Source organism: Ambystoma mexicanum, chromosome 4p, assembly GCF_040938575.1.
Source record: "Ambystoma mexicanum isolate Mex_15411 chromosome 4p, UKY_AmexF1_1, whole genome shotgun sequence".
Lineage (NCBI taxonomy): Eukaryota > Metazoa > Chordata > Amphibia > Caudata > Ambystomatidae > Ambystoma > Ambystoma mexicanum.
The window spans coordinates 576,833,000-576,854,771 of NC_090927.1; the positions used below are offsets into that span (position 1 = coordinate 576,833,000).

The 21,772-nt window shown below is 48.5% G+C and overlaps 1 protein-coding gene across 3 annotated transcripts in view; it reads right to left on the reverse strand.

Annotated features, from left to right (window-relative positions):
- The window catches only part of CILK1 (ciliogenesis associated kinase 1), a 488,937-nt gene that overhangs the window by 331,806 nt on the left and 135,359 nt on the right, over window positions 1-21,772 (reverse strand). For all 3 annotated transcript variants that reach the window (XM_069606120.1, XM_069606118.1, XM_069606119.1), the window contains 2 exons: window positions 20,205-20,376; window positions 19,916-20,083 (listed from right to left, as the gene is read on the reverse strand). In XM_069606120.1, the coding sequence (XP_069462221.1) occupies window positions 19,916-20,083; window positions 20,205-20,376 (340 nt within the window). The remainder of the gene's footprint in view (window positions 1-19,915; window positions 20,084-20,204; window positions 20,377-21,772) is intronic.

Here is a 21,772-nt window from a genome sequence, read left to right on the forward strand (position 1 = left end):
CCCTTTTTTTTCGACAAAGATTCGTGAGGGGGAGCCAGTAGGCTAAAGTCTCTGCAGTGATCATTTCTTTCATACATAGGTTCTTGAGTGTATCGCTTAAACAGTTAACTCCCTCCCCCCCTTTACTTTTCGCCTTGTTCTTTTTTCTTGTCGTGCTGATTCTTTCTCTCTTTCTTCGCTCTGGGTTGTTAGGTGATCGATATATTTCTGAGGTTGCGTGGTTTATAGAAATGGGCTTCCCTGTCTCCGACCAAGTCTCTAAACGGGGACCATATGGATAAGTATCTCTGGTAAGTCTCTTTTCTTATGGCAGTTACCTTCTCCGTTGCCATTACTCCCCATATTTTCACCCACCACCATGGTGTCGTTGGGCCCTCTAGCATTTTCCACCTTTATGCCAATGTCATTCGTGCTGCCGATAGTAAGTGTGTTATTATAGTGGATATATGCCCTGATGCCGCATATATACCCTCTGCCTCCGCTCCCAGCAGGATCACTTTAGGTGATAGTGGTAATTCTCTGCCAGTAATGTCTTTTATGTGTCCCAGTATCTCCTTCCAAAAGGTAATCGCCTTGGGGCATGTCCACCACATGTGGAACAGGTCTCCTCTCCCTCCCCATTGTCTCCAACAGTTTGAGGGATATTCTGAGTTTATTTTGTGTAGTCTCTGGGGGGGCATGTACCATCTGTAGCATAATTTATATGCAGCATCTTTAATTGCTGTACATTTGGAGGATCTATGAGCTCTCGTCCATATCTGGTCCCACTCTCTTTCCGTTATCGGCTCTCCTATATCTTTTTCCCAATTCTCTTTATATCTTAGGTTGTCCGTTGGTTGTGCTCCATCAAGTAGCCTGTAAATTCTAGATATCCCTCTCTCTGGTTTCCCCTCTTGCATTGTTAGTTCCAAGCCTGTTAGTGTTCTTGTACCCGCTCTTTTCACTGATGGGTGGGAGATCCATTGTCGTATTTGCATGTATCTGAACCTCTCATTTTCCCCCAGATCGAATTTGCATTCTAAGAAAGGGATTGGGTCACCGTTTTGGTACATGTCCTCCAGTGTTAGGGTGTCTGCGCCTTTCCACCCTACCCAGAAATTCTTCTTCAAGCCTGGGGTGAAATCGATGTTATGTGCTATTGGGGATAATGGGCCCAACCATCGTTTGATCTTTTTCATTTGCATGGCTCTGTCCCAGTTACTCAGGGCTGTTTTAGTAGCTCCTAGTAGTTTTCCTTCTGTTTCGCGGGCCTTGGGGTTCAGTGCTAGGAGCGCTGTTATCGGGATCAGTGTGGAGGCTTGTTCTATGGCTCTCCATCCTTTGGTGTCGGCTGGGTTAGCCCACTGTAGTATGGGGGCCAAGTGCGCTGCCATGATGTATCTGCCCAAGTCTGGAACTCCCAGGCCTCCCAGGAGCGGAGGACGGGTCAGTATACGTCTCTGTATTCTGGGTCTCTTTTTTGCCCATATGTTATGTTATGTTATTTTGCATTTATATAGCGCCTTATATACCATTGGTATGGTCTGAAGGTGCTGGTAGGTTGAACGCCCTTGGGAACTGAAGTTCGAGTCAGTAGGGAGATTAGAGAGAGTCCAAAGGTGCGTGTGCGCACCGGGTATGTGTGCAGCTGCTGCGGAATTCATGTGGTAGCTGCTTCTTAGCGGTAGGTGTGGTGGTTGAGAGATCAGGAGTATGTGTTCGCTCTGGCCGAATTATCCAGACCGAGTGTGGCAGCGTTAGGCCTGAGGAGAACGCCTGGCTGGGGGTGTGAGACCAGCAATGTTTACTTCGAGTGATGGGGGTGAGCGGCAGATGTTGATATGAGAACAGTTATACCGAATGGTGTCATAGTATCTCTGTGTTCTAGTTGAGTGGTGGTGTAAGGAGAGAGTAAGCGTGGGGTGTGATATGAAGTATGCTTGTTCATAGGTTCCATGCATTCCAAGGCATACTATATACGTAACGCAATTCTGAGTGGTCAGGTCCGTTCTATGCATTCTTGGTCATTTCAGGCGTTCAAGATTGCATAACACACTCACGCGCTCTGGTTCCCATGTGTGTTCTAGTCTATGCTTTATTCTCTAGTGTGCTCCACTCGTGTTCTCCAGTATTTCATATGCATGCACACTGATCTACACACTCATCCGGTCTACACCCTCGTCCGGTCAACATACTCATCCGCTTTATGTACTATTCTTCTGCTCTACGTACTCAACCGTCCGTCATATTCTTCTGTTATACATACCCAACCACTGCATACACTCGGTCGTTCCACACTCATTCTCCCTCCACACTCATCGGCCCTCCACACTCATCCGCTAATTGCATTCATCCTTGACACTCGTTTGCTCTACACACTCATCCTCCTTCCATATTCGTCTGCTCTACTCACTCATCCACACTCCTCCGCTCTCCACACTCCTGCGCTCTCCACACTCATATGTTTTCCGTACCCATCCGCTCTCCGTACTCATCCGCTCTCCATGCTTAGCCGCTCTCAACGCTCACGCCCATCTGCTCTCCACGCTCATCCGCTCTCCACGCTCATACGTTTTCCGGACACATCCGCTCTCCATACCCATCCGCTCTCCATACTCATCCGCTGTCTACGCTGATCCGCTCTCCACGTTCCGCTCCCATCCGCTCTCCATACTCACCCGCTCTCTGCGCTCATCTGCTCTCCGCGCTCACTCTCCACACTCATCCTTCTTCCATATATGAATCTAAATACTGCGTTTTGAAGTTCTTTGATCATCTGTGGCGGGATCTCCGCGGGTATTGAACTGGTCACATATATTAGGCGCGGGAGAAGGGTAATCTTTACCGCTGCTATTCTGGCAAACCACGACAGTTCCTGGTTATCCCATCTCAGCAGGTCCGCTTGTAGTTGTTTCCAAAGAGGGGGGAAGTTTGATTTATATAAGTCCTCAAATTTCTTTGCCAAGTGAACTCCCAGGTATTCTAGAGTGTTTTCCTCCCATCTCAGGGGGAAACTCCGGTTCATGCCGTTTATTGTATTTGCGTCCTCCGTTATGTTTAATGCTTTTGATTTATTGTAGTTGATTGTGAATCCGGATATGGTGGCAAATTCCTCCAGTGTTTCAACGGCTCTCGGTAGTGTGTACTTAGTGTCTCCCATATAGAGCATCACATCGTCAGCGTATAATGCTATTTTCTGCGGGTCTCCTTGATTTGCACTCCTTTTATACCGGGGTCTCCTCTGTACCGCACTGCTAGTGGCTCCATAGCCATTGCAAATATTAGTGGGGATAGGGGGCAGCCCTGGCGTGTACCCCTCCGTATCTCCACTTTTTGAGTCGCAGGTGTTCAGCCGGAATGATGTTGATGGGCGTTGAAAGTTTGCCAGGATCATCCTGCTGAATTGTGTCCCGCATCCGAATTTCTCCAGGATCATCCGAAGGTATTCCCAGTCCAAGCTGTCGAAAGCGCGTGAAGCGTCTAGGGCCGCTATTGCAAATTTCTGATTTGTACGTCTCCCCCATTCAATTACACTTATGGCTCTTCTAACGTTATCTTGGGTGTGGCGTCCCCTAACAAAACCTGCTTGATCTTCGTGGATGATATCTGGGAGGATCAGCGATAGTCTATTCGCTAGTATCTTTGTGTATAGCTTTGCATCTGTGTTAAGGAGTGCTATCGGGCGATAACTTGAACATTCGGCGGGATCTTTGTTTGGTTTCAGCACAAGGATTGTTGATGATCTTGCCATATCTGGGGAGATCGATCCAGTCTCTATGTGTTGAAAAGTCAGGTGAGGGGGCCTAGTAGTTGTGTTCAGAATGTTTTGTAGTACGCATTTCCGAAGCCATCTGTGCCTGGGGTCTTGTTCCTTGGTAATGAAGAGATAGCTTCGTTGATTTCTTGGGCTGTGAATGGCCTCCCCAGGATTTCTGTGTCCTTGTCCGAGATTTGGGGTAGATGGGTAGCCAGTAGATAAGATTTTTGGTCTGTCGCATTTAGGTTTGCTCCCTGTCGTAGTTCTTCATGAAACCAGACCATTATTTCCAGTTTCTCTTCCTCTTTTGTGATCATGTCCCCTTTTTCATTTCTTAGGGCGGCTATATAGTTACGGATTTCTGTTTGTTTAATTTGGCTGCCAGGAATTTATTTGCCTTGCCTCCGTGGACGTAGTAGGATTGCTTAGTGTTAAGCAACGTCTGTGCTACCGCATCCGCAGTGTGACCTTCTATTTGGGCACGAACCTTCTTTAATTCTCGCCAGGATTTCTGCGTGTGTCGGGACTTGTGGTTTTTCTCTGCCTCTTTTAGGGCTAGTTCCATCCTCCGGGTTAGCAACGCCCGTTCCCTACAGTATATTGCTGCCTGGGCCATGAATTCTCCTCGGATTACAGCTTTCCCCGCATCCCAGACTGTTTTCCAGTCAACCTCGCCGTTGTCGTTCTCTTCAAAATAGTTGTTTATAGTTTCCTCCATGTGTGCCCTAAGCGCTAGATCGCGCAGGATCAGGTCGTTGAGTCTCCACGGCGGGCGTTGTTTGTTTTCCCCTCCGTCTATTGCCAGGCTAACCAGTACTGGGGCGTAGTCCGAAATGTATTGTGTTCCTATTTCCACCTTAGTCACTTGGGGGATTAGAGTTGCTGAGACCAGGATCATGTCTATTCTGGAGTATCCTCTGTGTACTGCAGAATAGTGAGTGTATTCTCTCGTGTCTCCTTGGAAGAAGCGCCAGGTCTCGATTACTTCTAGCTCTCTGAGGAACTTTCCCAGCGCCTGTCTGTTTCTCTGGTCGGCTACTGTAGGGGGCAGGGTTTTAAATCGAGGCTAGGGTCCATTATGCAGTTGAATTCCCCTCCTATGACCGTTTGGCCTTCGCACCAACTCCCTATTCTCAGTAAGAGATCTGTGATGTATCGATCTTGTTTGTCGTTAGGGGCGTATATCGCCAGGATCGTGTAGGTCTTCCCTTTGATAGTTCCCTTGATTCCCAGGTATCTCCCTTCAGTATCACTAATTATCTGTTTTCGGCAATTCAGTCCCTTGGCCAACAGTATTGCGACCCCTTTTGTTTCCGAGCCGCTGGAGGCGAAGGATTGTTGTGGGAATGCCTTGTTACGCATTCTTTTTTCATCCGTTTTCAGGAGGTGGGTCTCTTGCAGGATAGCTACCTTTGCAGGCAACTTCTCGAGGCTGTTGAGAATCGCTCGTCGCTTCCCGGGGGAGTTCAGCCCTTGTACATTTAGCCAGACGATCAGTGTCTCTGCCATTTTTGTACGGGATGTGTTTGTTGCTTCTGTCTCTTAGTGTGTTTTGTTGTGGGTTAGTTTGAAGTGGCCCACCTGCCGTGGTCAGGTGCTTCCTCCGTGTCTCCTCCAGTCGCTTCTTTATTTAGTGTCTTCTTCAGGGTGTTTCGTTCGTGATATTTGAAAGGGCCTGCCAGTTTCTTTTCTCGGTTATGTCTTCTTTTCCTTTCTGATGACCATTCCCATTGATTGTTTTGGCTGCTGGGTGTACTATTATGTGGTCTAGTTCCGGTTTGGCTTTGTTCTTCCTCAATTTGTAGTAAAGCCAGGCCTTCCTCGCATGTACTGATCCTTCTTTGTTTCCCTTTCCAGGGGAAGGCTAGTCCAAAGGGGAATGTCCATCTGTATGCGATATGTTCAGATTGTATTGCTTTTGTGATTGGTTGCATAAGCTTCCTCTTATGTTGGGTAATCGACGCTAGGTCTTGGTACAGTTGGATTCGCCCTCCATTGATTGTTAGTTCTTTGTGGCTACGTGCGGCTCTCAAGATGTCCTCTTTCAGGCTATAAGAGGTCATGGGGATAAGAACATCTCTAGGTCTCACTCCTGGTTCATTCCTTTTTGGGCCCACTCGGTGGATTCTGTCAAATTCGAATCTCTCTGGGGGGGGGGGGGCGTAGTTCAGGATGCTGCTGAAGCAGTGTTGCATGGTGTCCCGTAGGTCTAACCTGGATCGTTTCTGGGAGGCCCTTGACCCGGATATTGGATCTTCGTGAGCTATTTTCCAAATCTTCAGTTTGGATCTCTAGGTTATTTGTAGCTCTGGCAACTTGGTCTAGCAGGCCATTGTATTGCTTTGCTTCCTCTGTCATATGTGAGAGTCCATTTTCGAGTGTGTCCACTCTGCCTCCAAGTTCGTCTATCTCTTGTCGTACCTCTTTCAAGGACGTCTTCAGCTCTTCAGCGTGTTTGTTATCCTGGATTACATGTCCCTAAGGCAGTCAAGTAGTTCTTCCTTATTAATAGCCATGTCAGAATTGTTAGGCGTCGTTGATTCTGCCTGTTCCGGAGGTTCTTGAGGGGCACTTTGTTGTGTTGTGTTGTGTTCCAGCAGCTTTCTTGCAAACGAGTTTGGTTTTTCGCTGGTGTTTTGGTTCTTGCGTGGAGAGTTTTCCCTTTAATCTCGGGCATCAGGTCCACTTCTTGTTGAGACTCCGTGTGGGTCTCCTGACACTGGTTTTCGTGGTTCTCCGCTAGGGGATGGCTCCGTCCGAGTCGCGTATGATTCGCCTTCACATGGGTCGGACCCCTGCCAAGGGCCGAGGACAATGTTGATTGCTTTTGGGAGGCAGGCTCTCGTTTAGTTGCATCTTATTTGCAAGGGTAAGTTGTCTTGTGGCCTTCTAGCACCCCAAAGCAAACAGTGGTGGTGGAGGAGCTATGATCCCCTCTCTCGTTGGGACCTCTCGTGGTACAAGCACAATTGTCCCCAGTCTTCAGGGTTAATCACAGGTTTATCTGGCGATGTGTGATCCTGTAAAACAGGGATGGTTTATTTTCGGGCCTGGGGTGTTGGAGGTGCGGCAGTTGGTGGTGCTGTGGGCCAGAATTGCTCCTGTAATCCGCGTGTTCCACCCACATGCAGGCTTGAATTATAGCCGAGTGCAGGCCCAAGTATGTAAAGTTATAGGCCCCTCGTGATATCAGGTGCTGTTGGGCTATTCCACCAGTGTTCCTCAACCAACGTCAATAGATGGGGTTTCAAGTTGTCGACAGTTTTCTGGCCCTCTCCTGGATGGACTGTATCCTCCCACGTATTATGAGAACGTGACAGAAGATGTCGCTATTCATGCTGGCTTTCTCCCTGTGGCGCTGGTTCCTACCTTTATAATGTTGGCGGGCCGCGTTCCGCTCCCAGTGCAGCCGCAGCTCGATGTGCGCCCTCTGCGACTTTCCTCCACCTCGTTTGCGGGGCTGTGGGTGGATGTCGCTTCCACGGAACCCCGCCGCACTGTGGGGGACAGAGGGGGAAGTGTGGGGGTTCCCGGGCACGCTCCCGCGTCGGCCCGAGGTGGTAGTAGGGCCCGGCTGGAGGACCACAGTGCTGTTAAGTGCTGCTGATTAGTGTGTGCCCGAGCCCCTTGCTGTTCGGATCCCAAAAGGGTGGGGGTGGGCAGGGGGCCGAACGCTCCTCCGCGCCGGCCCGGATCCCAAAGAGGGGGCCTCACCTGGGTTGGAGGCAAATCTGAGGGGCCGTTGCCTCCCGGACCTCTCCCGTTGTCTTTTGCCTGGAAGGGCCCGGGTGCGCTCCCGCGACAGCCCGGACCGGTGACACAGTCTTCACAGGGCGGAGAGCGCGAAGGACAGGCGCCGCTCCCGCCCGCTGGAGGGCTGCACGGGATTCCCCCCTCAGCGTATCCGGAGCAGTGTGTGGTCGGCGGGGGCCCCCCCAATTAGCCCGCGCCACAAGAGCGGCCCCAGCGGGACGCCAAACTCCTCCCTCCGCGAGCCAGCGAAAAGCCTCGGAGCGGGCCTCTTCGTCGATGCAGGCGGACCGCCCGGGGGGGTGGGGGGGGAAGGCCTCGCTGTACGGCGTATCTCAGGCCCGGAGGGGGCTAGGGTCTTCACCAAAAGACCAGTATGCGCCCCACGGGTTCCGACACCCGAATCTTGCGGTCAGCTGGGGTCTGGAGGACAATCTCGGGGTGACTCCACTATTTTCCCGGGGTTACGCAGGGAGCTGTAGAATCAGGCTGCCATCTTGCCTGCACCCCCTGCTGGCTCAGCTTCAGCCCCTTTTAACCATGCGGCTCCCGGGGGAATGTAATTTTTAGGTACGCTGTGTAGCCTGCGCTGCAGCGCTGCTCCCAGGGACTCGGCCCTTCCTTCAACTGTCTTCCCACTCTCGGGACCACGGGAGAGCAGATTTACAGCCTTCAGTAGCGCTGTGCACCTGCCCCAGATCAGGTCCCATGCCACTGCACGCCTCTACGTTTAGACACCGAATCTTGGTGCCTGTCACATCACCAAAAGCTATCTTCCTCTGTGCCTGTACTGCCGAGCCGTCTCCGTCGCTATTTGTAGCACGCTCACTCCTCTTGTTGGGTCAGCTCTGCATGCCTCAAAAAGCAAGCCCAGTACCCCTTGCCCGTCCAACTGTAGCAAGTCGCCTTGTTCACTATACTGCCGTTGGCACCCGGTTCCTCCTCCTGCAATTGTGTCCACTCACAGTTGTTAGCTCCGCTCCTGCACTAGTCGGGTACAGGCCCCGGGAGCCCTCCTGATTTCCAGCCAGATCACTCCAATCCCGGGGGCATCTGTGTTCCACACTGCACTTCCCAGCCTCGGGTCAGTCGACTTATGCTCTGCATCTCAGCTCCTCCTCCAGACTATCCCATCCACGCAGCTCCGTCCGCCATCTTTTTTTTCCCTCTCTGCCAACCAGGCATGCCTTTTAAGTAGGTTACCCTGGGCGAGGGTGCGTCCAGCGGTTTCAGCAGAGTCCACCAAGGAGTCTGGTGTGGCATGACCACTGATGTAGAGAGGGTCGGAGGGTGATGGGCAAAATAATTTCACAACCGGGGGGTTAACTGCCCATGTGAGACGGTGACAGCAAAGAAGAGGCCAGGTGCCTCTTTATAGAATTTAGCAAAGGAATGGCTTGGTTAGCTGGAGCCTTTTCCTTGAGGATATCCTCCATGAAGTCCGAGTCTGGCGCAGCTTCGTGTGTTGCAATTTTAAAATGGTCAGCTGCTCTTTTTAAAAAGGTGTGGAACAGCATCTGGTCAGCAATGGGTGATGAATCTCATGGTGGAGGAGTAGAAGGGGGATCTAGACAGATGACATCCGGGTCAGTGGTATGCGGTGTAAGCCAAGGGCCATGTACCTCCGCCTGATGCCAGTCTGGGTCCTGATTGGCTGGGTCATGATCAAAGGGGTTAAGCTCTTCATAAGAATCCTCCTGGGTTGGGTCATCTGGGACATTCAAGAGGTCTTCTGGGTGTCCCTGTGCAGAGGTGGGGAGTCTCTGCAATTTGGAGGGGATGGGGCAGGACTCCACTTCCCCAGGTCTCTTGGGTATAATAGATCGGTCAGAAAAGTCAACGAATTGGGACATTTTGTCCATATATTGCTCAAACCTTTTCCTAGTCCATAGAGAGGAAGCACAATGCCCAGAAGGGGGAGATTTTCCGAATAAGGCCTTAGAGAGAGCCTGGTGGGCCTCGGAATAGTCCTCTCGGTGAGAGGGGATGCCTTTGTACTCCTTGGCCGCCGAAATAATTTCTGAAAGGCTCTGGTAGAGCTTCTGTATTGTTGATGCGCCTGAAGGCGCAGTCATGGTCAGTGACTCAACCGGGTCCGTAGGCACTTGTGCGCCCTTGGATGGAGTGTCGATGACTGTGTGTTGTTTAGGGTGAACGCATGTTCCAGATGGATGCCGAGTCGCATGCCGTGACTGTGGTTGAGTGGAGGGTGTTGAACCGCAATGTTCGGAGGGTGCCGTCGAAATTTTCGGTGGTCCTGTGGGCGTCGAGCGCTTCTTCGAATACTCTGTTGAAGAGGCCTTAGGGGTTGTGTGCTTGAGTACACATGGTGCGTGTGTGCACTTGTCGCCGGGGTGTGATCTCCCCATAACAGTGCTGGTGGCCTGTCTGTTGGGGCCAGGGATGGGTATCTGGGAGCATGCAGCTGAGAGGTCGAAGGCTTGCAATTCGGAGCCATGGCTGCTGACAGATTCCTCGTTGTCCAAAGCGACAGCGCCAACGGGATAAAGGTTTTCAGCCTGCATAGCGTAGACCGCCCACCGTTTAGTCCGCCTGTCTTAAAACACCTTCAGTCGAAAGAATTTACAGCCCTTGCACGAGCACTCGTTGTGGTTTCCCTTGTTCTCCCCCCAAAACCTGTTAATTTTGATTATTTTAATTTTGCTACCCGTGGTAGTGGGCCCACATATAGACAGTGAGATTAGAAGATTCATTTTTATAAATGGGTAGCTTTTTACAGTCACGCCCATGTCGACGTCCCTTTCCATCTTCGAAAGAAAGTTGTAATGCTCTGCGATTTTCACGAGATGTCGGACTATATGCACAGCATGTCATTGTAAGCAGATCCACAAGCATCATAAATCATTGTATGTTTTTTTAACTGGAATTATTGGTGTCTTTCTGTGGGGATCACTCTCACACCCCTCCCGAGACTAAACTTTGCCGCTCTGCTACCCTACCTTGATTGGGTTTGGCTATTCTCAGCGTCTGCCAGTTCACAATAGGTTGTCCTCCCAGAATCCACCCCCAGGTTTGATTTTGGATATCCATCTGAGCACTCTGCATTTCTCCAATGTGAATGCATTTTTAACAGTTTAGCTAATCTTGGTGACACAATCAATCTTTTTCACTGCAATTTATGACCCATTTAACTATTGCTACAAAGTCTTGTTAATTCTTTGAAGCCTTTAGCTAACCTGCATGGCTAGGAGGTATTCTTATGTGTGCATTTGCCTTTAAAAAAAAAAAAATATATATATGATGTTCTAGGGTATTCAAATTAACATGGAGTGTTTTTGTAGGCCATAGAGATTGTTGTACTTTTCCTCACTGGTTAAAAATGTCTAGGGCCATCCCCTTACTTATATGACCCCTGATCTAGGCCCTAACATGTATAGTAAGGGTGAGGTGTGTCTTTAGGACACTGTATAGAATTGTGCAGATCCATTTGGGTGGGAAGGGCGTTACTTGAATATTAGGGTATGTGTTCCCATGTTCTCCCCACAACCTGTTAATTTAGATTATTTAATTTTCCTACACATGGAGGTGGGCCTACATATAGACAGTGGGATTAGAAAATTCCTTTTTATAAACTGGTAGCTTTTTAATACTGTGCATCACACTTGAAGTATTTATTTTGACTCAATAGATTTCTTTTTGTGACTTAATTAACTTATATATTGTTTCAATATATCAGTGCAGTGTATTTTCTAAAGAGGAGTGTGGGGACAAATTGTATGTTTGTGCCTACCTACTACCCTGTACCTGAGAGTTAAGCCTCTTTATTCTCTGTCCATGCTCCCTACCTTAAGAGAGTTGGCTTCAGGTGTTTTAGCCTCCCATTAGAGTGAGTGGTTTTAGTGCAAAAACTGACTTTACAACCATAAAGTAATAAGAAAGGAGAAACGAGGTTCCCCTGCATTATTGTCCACCAGGGAGTCAGTAATGTCACAGCACAGACACTTATGGGATCCTCCTGCTATGGAAGCCTCAAGGAATAATCAGTGCTCCAAAACAAGTTAAGCAAGTGAGTGAGGGTAAAGAGGCCTTATTCGCAAAATAAAAAAAAAGAGAAAAATATTTCCAAACCAAGTTCCACAGCTAAACATTAATTCTTTTGTGTAAAAGGATACGGATGTGGCATATAACTTCTAGGCTACTTGGAACAGGAGGCCTGGGGAAGGGTCAGAGGCAGCCAAGATCAGATCTGGCGAGTATGAATAGGAAATTCAAAATCCACATCCTTTTTGTTTGCCCATGAGGAATCCCAATAAAGTTTCAATGTGGCGACCCCTAATTATCAAGCAGCCAACAAAAGTTTGAAATTATGCACAGTTGTGATTTGAAGAGGAGCACACACCCAGCTTCAAGTATTCTCACAAATTAAGGGAATCTGCACCAACACCTTTGTCAATTTCTGGAGACGGGTTCTCAAGCACTTGGAAGTAGAGTGAAGAGGACTCTTTGGAAACACTGCTGAGGTAACGTGCCAAAGATCTCACTGACACAAACACTTCTAAGATCTGCAGATGCCAGCCTTTTCCAAGCCCAGAAGGAACAGCGTGCAGCACTTACTCATCTTAAACTAGTGGGGAAAGCTGGATTACAAGTCACCAAGATCCCAGCCTTCTCCAACAAGGTGCTTCGTTGTTGCCTTGTGAAGCTTTACACAAATAGCTGGGTGCAGTGCATAACCAAGGGCTTGTACCAGGCAGAGCCAGAGGTGGGCATATGGTTACAAAAGACAATTTAATCTAAAAGGAACATTCTAGTAGCTGCGGGATGAGAAGGACGTAGGTCTCCTCGGCTCCCGCGACCGCAGCAAATATCCTGATAAAATAGCCTGAAATTCGACGACCTAAGAGCTGATAACAACCCCGTAGGGTGTCGGATACCCTTGGGCACAAACGAGGCATAGAGCAGAGGAAACCACAGCCGATTCCAAGAAATACGATCACGAGATGTTTCGAGGTGATCGACATCCAGCTTCCAAAATGGCCGCCGGCGCGCACGGACGAATGCCCTGAAGCGAGTCCATGCGACATCGGAATCCAGCCCGTTACTGTTCCGCAGTCGACATCGGAGGAAGAGTGGTCCCGGCGGGACGGTGTCCCCCCCAACAGGCGGACTATAGCGAACCAGTGCGGAGGTGAGAACGGAGCGCGTATCCACCAGCATGGGACGCCGCGACCCCCGCCGGCAGCAATCCTGCTCGAGAACGAGGGGCACCCATCCCGTGCGACCCAGCGTGTGAGGCAGACCTGTGAGACACAGACGGGGAAGAGGTGCCGGAGCGGTGGGACAGCGTGGGCAAGTGTTTCCCCCCCTCCCCCGAGCTCCGCTCCAGGAGGCGACGGCGTGCAAGACAGACATACGCAGCTAGTGAAATCGGTACCATGGGGAAAGACAAGGCAAGGAAACTTCCCACACAAAGCAGGATGGATCAGTATACCATCCAACTGCCCCTGGCGGCAGACCCCTAGCCGCAATCCGCGGAAATGGACCAGGGAATTTCACTGAAGGACATTATGGCCACGATAGACGATTCCCGCTCATCAATGGAGCAGAAAATGGACGGGATAAGCATGGATGTATCCCTCCTCCGTCACGATCTTCAAAAGCTGACAGCACGCACCGGGGAAGCGGAACATCACATATCCAACACAGAGGATAGATTGCACATTATGCAACAGCAGCTCCAGAATGTAACATCCAAACTAAAAGTACTGGAGGACAGGATTGAAGATGGAGAGGGCAGATCAAGGCGTAACAACGTGCGTATACTTGGTATACCTGAAATGGCCGAAGGCTCCTGCATGGAACTTTTTCTAGAACAATGACTGACTGATCTGTACGAGCCAGACGCCTTCTCCAAGTTCTTCTCCATTGAGAGGGCACACAGAGTGCCCACAGACAGACCCCCACCCGGTGCACCTCCACGCACGATAATTGCAAAATTCTTAAATTACAGGTATCGCAATGCCCTACTGCAGCATGCGTGCGCAAAAGGCACCGTCATGTTCAACGGCTCCAAAATTGCCTTTTTCCCCCCCGACTACACCAGGGAAGTGCAAAAGGCAAGACACTCCTTCGATCACCTCAAGAAACAACTGCAAACAATGGGGGTGAAGTATGGCCTGCTCTTCCCTGCGCAACTCAAGATTTACCATAAAGGGACAACAGTCCATTTCAATGACTCCAAGGAGGCTTGGCGCTGGGCTGAACAAAACATAGACGGAGACTGGTTGACTCCCCACGACAACAGGGGTAGGAACCGAAGGCCTCCACCAGACCAACAGAGGGAGGTCCGCCAACCACCAGCGCAGCACCCACCGGAAGAGCGGAGAGGCTGACCACTGCCCCAAGGCCGCCCGGATGCCTGAGGTCCCGTTGGGTCACCCAGGTTGAGCTACTGCTTTACTCCTTCTACACGCAGTAGGCTACATACATTTATCTGATGCGGTCGCGGTATGCCCCAAGACCGCGACGCAAAGAGCCCCCTCCACGGGTATTATCCGTGGCATTCCCCCCCCTAGGCACCTCCCCAAGAGAGGGCCTTCTCCCCCTGGGATCCAACCCGAGGGAGGCTACCTATACTTGAAGTCAGGTTAAACGCATGTAAGGTGTCCAGTTGACACCGGTGTTTTTTTTTTTTTTTTCGGGCGACCGATGCTTCTAGTTGGGAGGAGTATGGGGAGGGGGGTTGGGGATTTGTTAGGTTTAGTTACAGACAGGACCCGTCAAACGCATAGGATGATAAGGCTAGATGAGACAGTGTTCGCCTACGGGCGTATCTGCAGCTGGCGTATTACACCCTCGGCGGCAACACAGGCAGTGACCATCACGAACACCCATGGCATCACATAGTGGTAGTAACGACGCTCTCAGAACACTGAGGCTCATGACTTGGAACGTTAATGGGTTGGGCAGCGCAGTCAAGCGTCGGCTGGTGCGGCAATTCCTCAACAGGCGGGGGGCTGACATAGTGTTCCTGTCTGAGACCCATCTTGCAGGCACTGACTGTACCCTATTCAGACGCACAAACTACAAGTTGGCACTTCACTCAGGTTTCGCGATAGGCTCAAGAGGGGTCATGATCCTGGTACACAAAAACCTTCCCTTCCACCTCACGTCGGTGACCCATGACACAGGCGGCAGATATATCCACGCGGCAGGCAAGCTATGGGATCACTACATCGCTTTGATAGTGACCTACGCACCCCCTACCCTGCTTGAGCCGCTGCTTACCGACATTGCCCCGTTAATCGCAAACGGCACATCCAACCTCATGATCCTGGGAGGTGACTTTAATGAATTCATGAACGTAACCCTTGAGGAATAGAAACCCCAATGTTCCCACCAGACTTGCCACGTTTGCCAATGCACTAGGTCTATGTGACGTGTGGAGAGAACTCCACCAGGACACGAGAGCATACTCTTTCCACTCAGGGGCACATGCCTCGCTCTCCAGGCTAGATTATTTCTTCATCCCAGCAACTGATTTACATATGGCGCAAGAAATAGACGTTCTCCCCCGGGGCATCTCTGACCACTCCCCATTAGAACTGACACTCACAACATCCAGGCGGATTCCACCGCCGAGCTTGTGCCTAAATAGCTATTACCTGGGTGACCCTGCGCTTGTGGACAAGCTGCAGGAGACAACCAGTACATACTTCGAGCTCAACTCTCACACTGCAATGAACCCAGGAACACTGTGGGAGGCTTACAAGACGGTGTTAAGAGGCGAACTGATATTGTGGACAACCGCGAAAAAAAGACAGCACTGGAGCAAGACGCTTGAGGCCGAACAACAGGTCAAGCGAGCGGAAGAGGCACATAATTGAGGACACACCGGCCTCGAATCGATCGTTGCTACTGGCACAGAAAAAGCTGCAAAACATAGCGATGGACAATGCGAAACAAGCGCATACTGCAATGCGGACGAGAATTTATGAAACAGGGGACAAGGCGGGCAAGATGCTGGCTTGGCTGGAAAGGATGGAACAGGGACGCAGCCATGTCCGAAGGCTCGAGACAGGAGGACCGAATCCAGGAGTGACCGATCAGGAAATTAGTCAAGGCTTTGCGGATTATTATGCTGAGCTGTACAGAACGCCCATGACACAGATGGACGCCACGATTGTGGAACACATTAACATCCCCACCGTAATGGAAACGCAACTGCAACTGCTTGAGAGGAAGATCACAGAAGAGGAGATCCTAAGTGCCATGTCAAGCCTCCGATCCGGTAAAGCCCCAGGACCTAACGGCTTCCCGGTTGAGCTATGGCGAAAGGTGGGGACCAATGTGGTGGCCCCCCAACTGCTCGAAATGTACCAACACGCGCTAGAAGAGGGCATTCTCCCACCAGATCTGCGAGAAGCAACAATAATAGTGATACCCAAGCCGGACAAGCCCCAGGAAAGATGCAGCTCATATAGGCCCATCTCACTCATCAATAGCGAAACTAAAAATCTGGCAAAACTACTTGCCGACCGCCTGCAACAGGTGATTCCCACCCTGATACATCCAGACCAGTGTGGCTTCATGCCCCAGAGATCAACACGTATGAACCTCCACAGGCTATATTCGGCCCTGGAAAGGGCCAATAGCATACAGGGCCCGCTAGCCCTGCTCGCAATTGACTTCGAGAAGGCCTTCGACTCAGTGAGATGGGAGGCCATCTGGACCATAATGCAACGCATGGGTTTCGGTGAGAACTTTATGAAGTGGGTGCGCCTGTTGTACGAATCCCCAGTGGCCAGGACCAGAGTTAATGGCTGGCGTTCGGGCCTCTTCAATCTGGGGAGGGGCACGAGACAGGGCTGCCCGTTGTCGGCCATGATTTTTGCTATCGCCATCGAACCACTGGCAATCCTCTTGCGAAACACGCCAACCTGGGAAGGCTTCCGTTGGTCCGAGACCTGGGAAGACAGAATAGCTCTATATGCAGACGACCTTCTCATATATCTGAAAGACCCAAGCAATGCCTGTCCCAGAGTCATGCACCTGTTAGAGCAATACGAGGCATTCAGCGGACTGCGAGTGAACTGGTCCAAATCCATCCTCTTCCCGCTAGTGGACACCTCGTCGGCAAACTTGACGTCTGACCCTTACCAGATCGAAAGAGAACAGTTCAAGTATCTGGGGATACGTATCACGAAGCAGTTGACTGAATACACAACCCTGAATCTCGCCCCCCTCATGACAAGATTTGCAGAAGATACTCGCCATTGGATCTCCTTGCCATTAACGCTGATGGGCAGAGCGGCCCTGTTCAAAATGATTACCCTTCCTAAATTCTTATATATCCTGCAAAATGCTCCATTATACATTCACCAGCGAGAATTTCACAAAATAGAATGCACCCTTCGGAAGCTGCTATGGGGGGGAGGACACACACAAATTGCTCTTGCCATGCTCCAAAGGTCTATCTGGGAAGGAGGTATTGGACTGCCCAGGATACAGTCATACTACTGGGCCAGCCAGATGGCGGTAGTAAATGACATGCTCCACGGAGACGGAAGCCTCCCACATATCAAAGGTTTTATCTGTAATGCCACGACCACGCCTCTAGAGCATCTGAATGGAGGCCTGAACCGCACATCACACACGGATATGGCAACGCATACAGTGAGAATATGGAAAGATACACATCAGTACCTGGGATGGGGCGGGAAGCTAACGCTGGCGCAACCCCTATGGAACAACTGCAACCTTCCCGAAATAAGAAAGCTGCCCAGATGGCCTGAGTGGGCCCAGCGAAGAATCGCCAGGATAGGAGATGTGGTTCACGAGGACAACCTGGTACCATTCGAGACATTGCATGAAAAGTTCTCCCTCCCAGACACAGAGAGGTACCACTATATGCAGCTGAAACACGCTTGGATGACCCACAGACTCATAACGCGAGACATGCCGGAAAGCTCCCCATTGGAGAGAAACATAGTTTTGGACCGGGTGGACCGGAAAGTCACCTCTACCATGTACAATGTGATAACATCCTTTGCGACACCGGAACTAACCAGCCTGAAGGCAAAGTGGGAACGGGATGTGGGTCCCCTTCAACCGGAGGACTGGGTGGAGGCCCTGATGTACCCGCGAGAGACGACCATTTCCTCCAGTCTTAGACTGGTCCAACTGAAGATCCTGCACCACACCTATTACCCAAGAGTGGCTCTCTTCCCCTGGGGCAAATCCTCGGACGCACGATGCCTACGCTGCAAAAGTGAAGAAGGTACCTTTTTCCATATTTTGTGGGAATGTAGTAGGATACAAAGGCTCTGGCAGAGATGCTGTGATAAACTGTATAGCGTTATAGGTAAAGAGATACAGAGATGCCCAAAACTCCTTCTCCTGGGGATCTCCAGTGACACTGACTTTTCCTGTTATGAGAAGTTGCTCTGGTCGACTGCGGTAGCAGTTCTCAGGCGGAACATTGCGCAACTGTGGGGATCGGAACGTATGCCAAGCTTTGAGCAGTGGGTCACGGATGTGGACATATGTGCTATAATGGAACATAGAGTACGCGGCGAGGGGTTGCCCGCATAAAGCGGACAAAATATGGAGAAGATGGGAAGAGGCTAGCTAAAGGACAAGATTGGCTCCACAGCCTCTGTGACTGAGAGTTGCCCCGGGAGTGGGGGGGGGATGCCTCTGCCGAGAATATCCTATGCCACGAGATCATCTGTTGTCAAGTTGACCGTCTGTCGGACCATGGTCCCGGAAGTTGAGTTTATGGATTTTTTTTTTTTGGAATATTTGTTTTTTTCTGTTTTTTGATTGATTGTCTTTCTCTCTGCATTCTATCACATGTATCTGGAATGTAGATTTTGCATATGTTCCTCTCCCCTCCTGTCCACCCCTTTCCTTCCCTTACGTTATTACCCCAAACTTTCCCCTCCCTCACCACCCGGTACTGCAGAGAGATAAGTGTAATGTTGTTTTATGTTTAAAATCAATAAAATCTTTGATCAAAAAAAATAAAAGACGAGGAAGAAGCCTAGAGTAGAGAATTGGATTAATGATCGGTTAGTATTATCGAACTTTGAGCGGGTGATGTTTGTGAGGCAAGGAAAGGAAAGTAAATATCAAGCTCTTTGGAATCCGTTTATGGATTTATATGGTGACTGTGTATCTGATGATTAGTTGTTCCTGTTGGATCCGACTACCTGATAATGTATATGTGCTTTAATTGAGGATTCTTCGTCAGTCTTGTTTTTGTTCTGTTTTGTGTGAGTCTGTGAGATGTCTGTATGTCTTTTGTGTTGTTCTGTGTTGGAATTTCCAAAATGTAAGAATTTGTTTAGGTATTTTATTTCAAGAAAGGTTAGTAATTGGTTTTGAAATGTCTGATGTTTCAGTATTTATACATGCTTCGGATTACTTTTATTTCCTTACCTATTTAATGTAGAGTGTTATGTTTTTATACTCTATTAAACTTTTGGTGATGTATTTTTGATTATTTGAAAATCTTGAAAATAAATCAATAAAAAAAAAAAAATTAAAAAAAAAAAAAGGAACATTCTACCCAAAAAAGAACTATATATATTATTTTTAAAATAACAAAATAAATGACACATTTGGACACCTAAGAATCCCATGTTTACCGATCTGCATTGCGAGGCCATCGCTAGCAACACCACAGTATTGTATGTGCCATCGGACAGCTGCACCGTACCCCAGCATCCGGTCAGCCTTGATTGTGTTAATTTAAAAGACATCCTTCTTGCATGGGTGCCTTATTTGCCATCACTGGAATCAACAGCTTAACAGAGATGGTCTCTGTTACTGATGAACGTTTCAGTTTTCTAACTTTTCCCAAAATGTTTGACAGCCCAAGGTTGCTTTGTCATAACCAAGAGTGAGCACTGAACCCTATGGTAGAAGTTTTTCCCTTTAGAATGAACACTGAATTTGGGACACTGCTTTGTCAAACCTGGTGCCCTGAGGACTCAATTGATCCTGAACTTACCCAGAGACCTTAACTAATATGTTTTGTGGACATTCCCTTCCTTAACATTGCAATTGTTATTTAGAATCCTGTACACCTGGCAGGCTTCCTAAAAGGTTAGCATTGGCTGGTATGAAAAGCATAACAGTAGGAGAGTCAGGTGGACTCGAAACCATCTTGCCTAATTTTGGCTACGTCTTTCTCACACCCTGAACACATGGCTGTATAAAACCCTCCTACAGAAACAATGTGCTAATATTTAAGGAACAAGTCAAATTTCCAGAATCCATTTCAGCTGCACCCCAAACTTCCACACTCTGACAAATATCTTTGATATTGGTTACGTGGTGACAAGTAGACTAGATCCTGAACAAATGCTTCAAGACATTTGGATGCAACTGAAAGGAAATATTTATCGATGATTTTAGAGGGTGGTCAATGAAATGTTAAAGGATTTAAAAATAAGCACACACCTGGCTAGCGGTTGGACGCTTTCTTGGATCCCACTGGAGCATGTCCCGCATTAATTGCACTGCCTCGCTGCTCGCATTCGGAATTAAAGTCTTTAGGTTGTTTGGTACACACTGAGGCCAGCGGAAGTTCATGGCACCTGCCAGCAGGTATCCCTCAGGCCAATCATTCTGAAACGGAAGTGTCACAATCTTGATCATAACAGTTTCAGAATACATTTTACATACTTCCAGAATTTTCTAAGTGTGGAGACATTTTTGATATTTCAAGGACAGATCTCACTATCGTCACCTTTTTAGGGGTTCCCAATACTTGGCAAATTTTAAATATTGTATCGATTTCACTGGAGCCTGGGAAGAGGGGCCTCAATGTGTAAACCTCTGCCATTATACAGCCAACAGCCCAGATATCAATTGGAGAACTATAGTTGGTGGACCTCAGAAGAACTTCAGGAGCTCTATACCTGCAATCAAACAAACTTAGTTTAGTTGGCAGCCAAAATAAATTAGTACAATCATGATTTTTGAACCTATGCAGCACTTCTGAGTATTTCAAAACCAAAACAGTAGAAGACATACAGTTTGACCAATTCATTACTATCATGAGAGCAACATTCATCATAAAAAGTAGCTTGTTACCGCCATGGACAAGACAAGAGTGCTAATCCGATAGAAGCTAGATTTGGTGCAAGAGCCACTTTTTGGAGGGACAGTCATAAGAGTGCAAGTACCAAAATTCAAATAAAAGAAAAAGTAAGTTCTGGAAAATGAACTTCCGACTGCAATGGGGCAAATGAGCCAGGGCACTTGAAAATAATTTAAAACAGGTGTAAACTGCTTAAAATCAGATCAGTCGTTTCGTACAGAGCGGTTATAAGAATGTATTTGGGATGCTCTGGAGCGCCGTATGGGTAATATAGCAAAACATTGATATTAAGAATTTTACAAGTTATCAAGCAACAAATACCACAGTACAATATGCGATGTGGGTGTACACAAGATCGCTGGAGTCTAGGGTACACCAAAAAGCAATCCAACTATTTTGTGAACCCAATAACAGTTCAACCCTGCCTAAGATACAATTGTACACGCATTACCTGAAGCCAAGAGGGTGGCGCCAAGGCTTTTGAGTAATTGTTGGGACTAACAGTTGGCAGAAATGTGAAGGAAAAGTTGTTGGAAAGGAAAACTGACTACTTGTAAAATTGATTTCAATGTCGACACAACCTATATTGCCAAACACTGTGAAAGCAAGAGAGAAGTGGGTCATAAAAGCAAACCTAGGTTGTTGTTGTGGCAGACAGACAAGAAGGGCAACAAGGCTTCCCCTTTTGAAGAGAGATGGTCAGATGAAGAGTGCCTTGCCTACTTGAAGGTGTTGAAGTACTTGGAAGTGATTCTCGTCAGAACTGTCTTGAAGTACTAATTTACTGAAGCTGTGGTGGTATATCTGGTAATCCGTAGATGCAACACTCCAGTGGCCTATACAAAGTGGAGTACTATGAGGCAAAGGAGACTGTTCTCATAGTAAACTTGAGTAGAAGTTAAGTTATTGAAGTGGAAGTAGCGGCACTGTGAAATCATCCTGACAAATATACCTATTGTGAATTCCAAATCTGGAACTAAAGAAATTCCAACTGTTAACCAAGAACTGTGTTTTACTGACTGTGATAACAAATTATATTTTTTATGAACTGTGGCAAGTTTTCGTAGATTACTCTAAATGGTGATAAAGCATTGTGGCTGGGATTACCATTGATGCTGTTCTAAGGAAGTGGAAGGTCAATCTATCTCCAAGGAGAAAAGGTTTGCCATTGTTGGAACTTTGGTTAACAAAACTTTACTTATACATTGAAACAT